The sequence below is a fragment of the Ochotona princeps genome, chromosome 6 (genome assembly GCF_030435755.1).
Source record: "Ochotona princeps isolate mOchPri1 chromosome 6, mOchPri1.hap1, whole genome shotgun sequence".
Taxonomy (NCBI): domain Eukaryota; kingdom Metazoa; phylum Chordata; class Mammalia; order Lagomorpha; family Ochotonidae; genus Ochotona; species Ochotona princeps.
The window spans coordinates 47331595-47340071 of record NC_080837.1 but is presented as its reverse complement, the minus strand read 5'-3'; the positions used below and the strand labels follow the sequence as shown (position 1 = coordinate 47340071).

General features: G+C 50.8%; 1 protein-coding gene across 1 annotated transcript; it reads right to left on the bottom strand.

Moving 5' to 3' along the window:
* Positions 1-1017: 1017 nt before the first annotated feature.
* Positions 1018-8043, bottom strand: NGDN (neuroguidin). Its single transcript, XM_058666233.1, has 11 exons — positions 7960-8043; positions 7637-7696; positions 6985-7056; positions 4394-4531; positions 4018-4102; positions 3883-3935; positions 3543-3660; positions 3285-3453; positions 1763-1916; positions 1608-1665; positions 1018-1196 (listed from the first exon to the last, which is right to left on the bottom strand). Exons 1-11 carry the CDS (start codon positions 7969-7971, stop codon positions 1177-1179), a joined length of 939 nt encoding a protein of 312 aa, XP_058522216.1. The 5' UTR covers positions 7972-8043; the 3' UTR covers positions 1018-1176.
* Positions 8044-8477: the final 434 nt, after the last annotated feature.

Genomic DNA, 8477 nt, shown 5'->3' with positions numbered 1-8477 from the left:
CAGCTCCATGTTCAGGCTATTTCAGAAACAAAAGAAAAACAGAGAAGTGGCTACAAGGAGAACCATGCTGATGTGGGAAGCTTCTATCTTGCTTCCTAGTAAGGGAAACACCAAAGGTTTCCCAGACCACTAACGCCACCTGGTGGCCAGGCGAGATACATGACTAGAATTTAAAATCAACCTATTTCAGTTATCTGTACTGAGTTAAAACGAATCTTAACGGAAGTTGGGACAAACTGAATTTAAAGAGTTGTTTGGAGCCCAGCACTGTGGTATAGTGGGTAAAGCTGCCACCTGGGAGGCCAGTAGTCCATTGCGGCGCTGGTTCCTGTCAGGTTGTTCTACTTCTGATCTGGCTCCCCAATGTCTGGGGAAAGCAACAGCAGATAATCCAAGTGCTAGGGCCCCTGCCCCCACATGGGAGAGCCAGAAGCAGCTCCCATCTCCTGGCCTCCCAGCTGTTCTGGAGAATACACCAATGGATGGAAGACCTGTCTCTCCCTGTGCAGCTCTTTCAAGTAAACACGTCAATCTATATTTTTATTGAAAAGGCAGATTTACAGAGCAAGGGGAGAGAAAGAGCTTCCATCTGCTGGTTTACCTCCTCACCACTTCCTCCCCCCCCAAATGGCAGTAATGGCCAGAGCTGAGCTGATCTGAAGCCAGGAGCCAAGTCCCCTCCAGGTCTCCTACATGGGTGCAGGATCCCAAGGCTTCGGGCCGTCCTCTACGGTATTCCCAGGCCACAAACAGGGAGCTGGAAGGGAAGTGGAGCAGCCAGGACACAAGCCATCGCCCACACAGGATATCAGTGCTTGCAGGTGGAGGATTACCCAGTTGAGCCATCATGCTCACCCCATGAATCTTTAAAGAGTTCATTACTGAGGCTGGCACCAGATTTTTCATTAAAAAACAAAAAACAAAACACAATTCCACCTTTCCCTTTTCACCACACTCTCACCAAAAATACCCCCTGACCCAGTGAGTCCAGTCATAAAACACATGTGCAAAAGGGGCTTTAAATTCATAAGAAAAAACAATTTTATTAGGAAAGAACTTCTCACATGGCCAAAGCAATTAATGAATTCCAAGGAGGGGAGGAAACAAACAGCTCCACAGAGTTGAAACCAAAAGTATTCCAGGATGACAATACCACCTAAGTATATACATTCACAATCACCGCCGCCTCCGAAACCCTGGAAAGAAGGGAACAAGAATGAGGCAGAGGCCAGCAGGCAATGCCACAGGAGTCAGAGAGAAGGGTTTCCTGGGAGGGACTCCTGGGCAGAATGTTCCAGATCTTTCCAGGACACAAAACTGCGAGTAGCGGCAAAACTAAAACCAGATACTCGCTCCTTCACCTAACCCTGACTGTCCCATCTCAGGAAGCCTGACCAGAGGCTGTGGAAACTTAAAGAGATGGAGCCCAGGGGTTCCTGACTTCCAAAAGCAAAGAGAACAAAAAGTTCCCCTAGAGATGAACAGACAATATGGAAGACGTGCTTTAGGGGCTGGTGGGACACGGGGCAGCCAATGCTGAGGACGGATGCCCCAGGTCATACTCCTCACTGGCACTTTGTCCCCCCAAATCCTAGCATTCCACTGACCTTTCTTCTTCCGCCCCTTCTTGGGCATCCTCTTCTGCTTCTTAACAGGATTGGGATCCTGGAGACAGAGAGGGGAAGCGAAGGCATGGCGGTGCACTGCCCCAGCCGGTGGGTTGGCCGGACAGGCTCCCACCTCCTCCTGGGGCTCACCTCACCTCATCGAGAGCGGCTCCTCCCGTGAGAGCGCTGATGTCACTGAAGTGCGTGAGGGAATGCAGCTGGGAGCTCATGATGTTCGCTCGCTTTCGCCGTCCCTTCTCGCGCTTACTGACGCTGAGGCGCACCATCATGCTCTCCTCGTAGTTAATCCTGCCCGAGGAGACAGTGGGCGGCAGCTGCAGACCGCGGTGACCACTGCAGCCCAGCCCCAGCCTGCACCTGCACTCCTCTCTGCTCGGCGTGTTTGCCGGAACCCTCACCACAGCTGAACACAGCACTTGCTAAGGACCCACTGAATGGTTCCTACTGCAGCATCTTCCTCAAAGAAATGATCTTTGTTAAAAAAAAAAAAAAAAAAAAAAAAGGGAAGAAAAGAAAGAAAAGGAAGAAAGAAAAGAAAGAAAGAAAAAAAAAAAAAGAAAGAAATGCTCTTTGTGCTCAAACTTTCCTCACCTTTAGAGATAAATCCAGAGCCTACACACTGGACAATTTAAAATGTATGAGAAAATTCCTGCATTTTGGCTTCATAAACAGGATTTCCTGTATAGTATCTTAAAAAAAAAAATCAGATTCATTTTATTCTTGTTGCAAAGCCAGATATACAGAGAGAAGGAGAAACAGAAAGATCTTCCATCTGCTGGTTCACTTCCCTCCCCAAGTAACCACAGTGGCTGGGGCTGAGCTGATCTGAAGCCAGGAGTCAAGAGCTTCTTCTAGGTCTCCCATGTGGATGCAGGGACCCAAGGCTTTGGATTGTCTTTTACTGCTTTCCCAGGCCACAAGCAGGGAGCTGCATGGGAAGCGGAACAGCTGGGACACGAACCGGTGCCCATATGGGATCCCGGCAAGGATTTAGTCACTAAGCTATTGCACCAGGCCCTCCTGTGTAGCATCTTTCACATAAATCCATCAACTACAGAGACTGCACCTAAGTAAATCCACTCTTCTTTAAATAAAGGACTTAACTTTGCTTTCCTGAACTTAGCTGCCACTTCCAACATCAACGTCATCAGAAAACCTTGCTTATATGGGGCCAGCTTCAGTCCCAACTGTGCCACTTCTGCTCCAGCTCCCTGCGGATGAGCCTGGGACAGCAGCAGAGGACGCTTCCAGGGCTTGGTTCCTGCCACAGTGCAAAGACCCGGATGAAGTTCCAGGCTCTTGGCTTCAGCCTGGCCCTGGCCATCACGGCCACTGGAGAGTCCACCACCTGTTTCTCTCCCTCTGTCAGGGATATCTGTCTTTCAAATAAATGAATACAGACAGAAAATCATCTGTCTATATTGCCTTCAGCACAAGAGAGTCCGGAAATACAATGTGAAACTGCGTACACCATACTGCACATAGCAACTGATTTGGCTTAAACAGACAAAATCATTTCTTCTTGTTCTTATCCTGTACTCTCCAAACCTAAGAACTTCCACCCCATTTCATTCCACCCTGCATCACACCGGCTGTCTCGGTCCCAGGTGTGACTGCACCGTGGGGGGGTTGTTTTCTGAGCACCAGGGCCCCCACCTGTGCTGGTCCTCCTGACTCTGGCGAGTCACGTGGGGATGGCGAGCATCACGGATCTCCTCCGGGGCGTCCGAGTACTGCTCCTTCAGTTCCCGGATGACAGAGCTGCTCAGCGCCCGCCTCTTGGCCCGTTCCAGCCGCTTTTTCTCCCGCTCGGCCTCTGTCTCATCTGTGAGTGGCAGCAGCACGGGTTACTGCCGAGCAGAGCCAAGCAGGACGGGGACATAGTGCCTGCGGGGGTGGCAGCAGCCATCCTACCATAGTGCACCGGAACCAAGCGTGGCGGAACATATTTCTTGGATGCTCCTTTCACAGACTTCTTCCCCGATGACTGGCCATCCTCTGCTGCATCTTCCTCTTCATCCTCGGAGCTCAACTGCAAAAGGAACATGCCTGCACACCCGGGAAGCACCAGGCCACAAGGGAGGAGAAAATCCAAGGCCAGAAGATCCCAGTGGGAGAATCTAACCTAAGGACACACGAGGGCATCTCCTGCCAACACTGCCCTAGCCCAGAGTCCAATCACTGAGCACCCCAGGGCATCCAGGGACACACACAGAACCTTCGCGAACACCAGCAGAGCAACGAGATTCCTCACCTTGCTCACCATACTGCTGGGCTGAGGCTTAAAACAAAGTGGGTCATTCTCACCTGAAATACAAAACCCAAGAGTTTTCCCGGGATGTGGGATTGCAGGATAGTCCCCACCAACGGAGGATGGTCCCCTACTTACTGAGGCTCCCAGTCACCGCTGTTTTGACCAGTTTGTCAATCTGATATTTCAGTTTCTGGTCCAAAGGACGAAGCTTTTCCAAAACCTGTAACACAGCAGTTGAACATGACTGCGTTCCCTTCCCGTATTGCGTACACACCAGCATTACACACGATAAACTGCCAAGTAAGGCACATGAAGCACAAAGCAGAGGAAATGAAGATGATAAAAAAAAAAAAAAAAAAAAAAACCCATATACATACACAGCACCAAGTCTGCTTCTAATTTGAGTTCTTTACCTAGATATCAAGATACCTACTTAAAATAAATAAGAGTTACTGCACTGGAGTTCAGGATTTAGGAAACTACAAGTTCAAAGATGCCAACTGCTCCATACCGTGCGAATCTCCACCAGTCTCAAAACCGCAGCGTGTCCCTGAAGAGATGCTCCCGAGGCTTTGTCCAGGATGAGGTGGCTCAGATCCATAAGGTACATGAGCAGGAGCTGGTCTTTCACCTCCAAGAAGCTGAGGCCCTAGGTTGAACCAAATGGGAAGAGATGCAAATTCGGTTTACCCAGGGAATGGGTAGCGCTTTTCCAAGTTCAACTTCTTCCCACCCAGCTGGTAGAGGGCACCTAGAGTTCAGAAGTGCCCTCCTCATGTACAGTCTCACTTTCCAGGGTTTTGGGTGCCTACAGCCAACAACTGCAGTCCAAAAAAGATTACATGGAAAGTTCATTTAATGACTAACCAATAAATCCTGTAAATGGTGCACTGTTCTGAGCAGCGCGAGGCAGGCTTGCACTGCCCTGGTCCATTCTCCTCCACAGCGAGCCATCCCCTGGTCCAGGGGACCCACGCTGTATATGCGCCCCACCTGTCAGTCACTTAACAACATCTCTGTTATGAGACTGCTGGGGTCTTCTTGGAAGGTCCCCGTAACAACACAGCAGGGCAAATAGGAGAAATGGTGGGCAAAGTTGAGTACCCTCTCAGGTTTCAAGCATCCACTGAACATCCTGGGATGTACTCCCCACTCAGCTAAGAGGGGAAACTGCTCTAGAGCAGTTTCAAGAAATAGCTAAACCTGGGCCTGGCACTGCAGCCTAGCAGCTGAATTCCTCACCTTGCATGCATCGGGATCCCATATGGGCGCCAATTCTAATCCTGGCAGCCCCACTTCCCATCCAGCTCCTTTCCCATCCAGCCCCACTTCCCATCCGGCTCCCTTCCATCCAGCTCTCCATGTAGGAGACCCAGAAGAAGTTCCTGGCTCCTGGCTTTGGATGGGCTCAGCTGCTCAGCTCCAGTGGATGCAAGATTTTCCTCTGTGTCTCCTCCTCTCTATATCTGACTTTGCAATAGAACAGAAGGAAGGAAGGAAGCAAGCAAAGAAAGAAATAGCTAAATCTAAGATGAGCAATGGAGAAGTGGATGCTAACAACAAGGACGCAGAGCTCAGAAAATCACTGGGAGACACCAAGACCAGGGGAATCAACAAAGGGTTCTTCCAACAGCCCGCGACAAGATTTGTCAATCATGGGGCTATAGACACGTGGGGCTGGCACACTCTGGCTATGGAGTGTTGTCATAGCAACCAAGGGGTCTGTGGCAGCAATCCACCAAATCCCCCCAAACTGAAACAATCCAAAGTATCTCCACACAAGCCCAGCTCTTCAATTAACTTGGGGTCAGAGTTGTGATACAGTGGATAAAACCGTTGCCTGTCACACCAGCATCCCATATGAATCCTGGTTCAAGTCCTGGCTGCTCCACTTGCGATCCAATTCCCTGTAAATGTGCCTGGGAAATGATGGACAAATGCCCAAATACTCAGGCTGCAGTCACCCACATGGAATGGAGTTTTGGGCTCCTAGCTGTGGACTGGTCCAGTCAGGCCATTGCAGCCACTTAGGGAATGAACCAGCAGATGGAAGATCGGACTCTCTCCTCTCCTCCCAGTTGCTCTCTAACTGTGCCCTTCAAATAATAAATAAATGAATCTCTCTCTCTTTTTTAAAGTATATGATAGAGGCAGGCACAATGGCTCAACAGGTTAACACTCTTCCTGCAAAAGCCAGCATCCCATATAGGCACCAGTTCATGTCCTGGCTGTTCCACTTCCACTTCAGCTCCCTGCTTATGGCCTGGGAAAGCAGTGGAGCACAGCCCAAGTCCTGGGACCCTGTATCCATGTGGTAGACCAGAAGAGGCTCCTGGCTCCTAGTTTTGGCTTAGTTCAGCTCTGGTATGTGGCCACTTGAGGAGTGAACCAGTGAATGAAAATCTTTCTCTGTCTCTCCTTCTTTCTGCAAATAAGCCTTTCCAATAAAAATAAATCTTAAAAAGCATATGATGACAAAGATAAAAACATATTATACATTCTATACGTATATTTTAAAAAGTTATCACATCACAATCCCAGCTCCGAGAAGAGAATATACTAAAGTGCTCCTAGACACTTTTCTAAAGGCACAAATTCTCTATTACTCTCACACTTAAAAACACTTCAGTGATTGTTATTAACCTATCACAACTGACTTTTGTGCTTCTAACCTAGTTCAAGCACAGGTTGGATACATAACGCAGAGACTACAGTTTCCCAGTTTAGACCTGGTTGAGAGCTTCACAGTCATCCTTCCACACTGACCCCACCAAGAGGCTCTTTTCTGAAAGTTGCACTAGCTCAGTGAGATGGACCTGGCTCTCGTGTTTCAGCCTCTCAGCATCGCGCCTTCATAGGCGGCATCTTAACATACAGAATAAGCAGTGGATGCAACCACACAGCTACCCAGCCTGCCTCCTCCAGGGCTAACATCCCTCGTGGTCCTCATCCTGCTGTCACTGGCTTCTACGGGGACTCCAGCAGCTGGATCCAAACTCGTCCTTGGCGCTGTGGCACTCAGCTCAGAAGCATGAGAAACCTGTGCTGACTCAACTCTGGGGAACAGCAGGTTGGGGCCGCTGGCCAGGACATTGTATGTACCTTCTCTGTCGGATAGGTTCCAGCTCGAACTTTCTTCGTCAGTGCTTGCACCTGCGCGGTTACAGCCATCACCTGGAATTAGCCCAAAAAGAAGAGCAAAGTCGACCCCGTCTGTGAACCATGAGGTACGATGTACAATGAGATGCTGGTATCTTCTCAGCTATGGGCAGGACCAAGAGGCACTCCCAACAGTTCTTCAAAATAGAAAAACCAAAATCTCCATTGCTTCTTAAAGCTACAGAGACTCTCTCTACCCAATCAGGGGCAGGCTGGAGCAGCGGTGAAGGGAGTACTGTAATTTCTCCGGGGGGACAGGCTGAACTTAATGCACAGAACCATGTCAAGGCCTATGGGCTGAGCACCCACCAGGCACACCGGGATCCCTGTCCCAGCACCGCCTTCCTTTGCTACAAGTCGAAGAAGTGGACTCTGACAGCCTTTCTCTGGAGCTGGCAGCGTCCCTTCAGGGGCAGGAAACACAAATGACTTTCTGTTCTGGAGTTCATCAAACCTTTCACTCTCCTGGTAGTTGGCAGCAATGACACCCGCCACCCCCTCCCCGTCCCGAGTCACCGACAGACTGGGGTGGAGGCACAAGCAGTCGGGGCCAGCGGTGACCACCTCTGCCCCAGGGACGACGCCGACCACGCACCTGCTCCTGGAGGGTCTTCAGCAGCGTCACGGCACTCGGCAGGTCCGCCTCGAGCACCCCCTGCGGAAGGCAGAGAAGGAAGTCACTGTCCTCGGGACGCCGGCTCCTCGCAGCCCCCAGACCCCAGGGTCTGCTCCCGCTGCCCAGCAGGCCAGTCCCCGGCTCAGCGGGGCTCCCTGTGCCCTGCTATGCCAGGGAGGCCTGCCCCGGAAGCAAGTTTTCAACACCCCTTTCCCTGGGGCCGATAAACTGCCTCGCACTAGGGAAGGGAGTAGGAAACGTCCACAAACGCTACACGAGGAAAACTTGGCATTACAACTCACCGGCGCCGCCATCTTTGCAAGCCCTCACACCCTTTCCGGAACCATACTTCCGGCGCGCCAACATCGTCATGACCGGCTTGTGAGACGGCCACGGCCTGTAAACATAAACCAATTGCATTAGGGACTGTCTCACTTCCGCCCCGAAAAGGATGAACAAGAGGAAGAGCTTGTTCTGGCCAATGGAAAAAAAGATTCACGGAGGATAGAATGACGTAAGATGCTCTCGGAGAGAAGCATGTGATTGGTAGGTTGGGTAGAATGATGGACATTAAACAAATAAAAGCCGAGAAAATGGTTGATTGAAAGGTAAAGGATCCAATGGAAAAAAGGAGAGAGCCGAGCGACCTGAGAGCCTATTGGCTCTGGGATGCCGCAGTACCCGAGTCTTTTTCATGGAGTTTTCCTTGTGGTGCCGACACCGGCCGCTCGGAGGCGCCCTCGGCTTCGCTCTGGAAGCGCCGCGTTGCGGGAGAGCCATGGCTGTCCTGCTTCCCTGTGGCCACCGCGCCTTCCGTTCC

What these genes read in the sequence shown, in the direction of transcription:
- NGDN (XM_058666233.1), bottom strand. An exon ending in GACTGGTGGAGATTCGCACG is followed by an intron (nt 4,103 to 4,393) that starts GTATGGAGCAGT and finishes GCTGTGTTACAG; the next exon opens with GTTTTGGAAAAGCTTCGTCC. An exon ending in CTTGGTTCCGGTGCACTATG is followed by an intron (nt 3,454 to 3,542) that starts GTAGGATGGCTG and finishes TGCCACTCACAG; the next exon opens with ATGAGACAGAGGCCGAGCGG.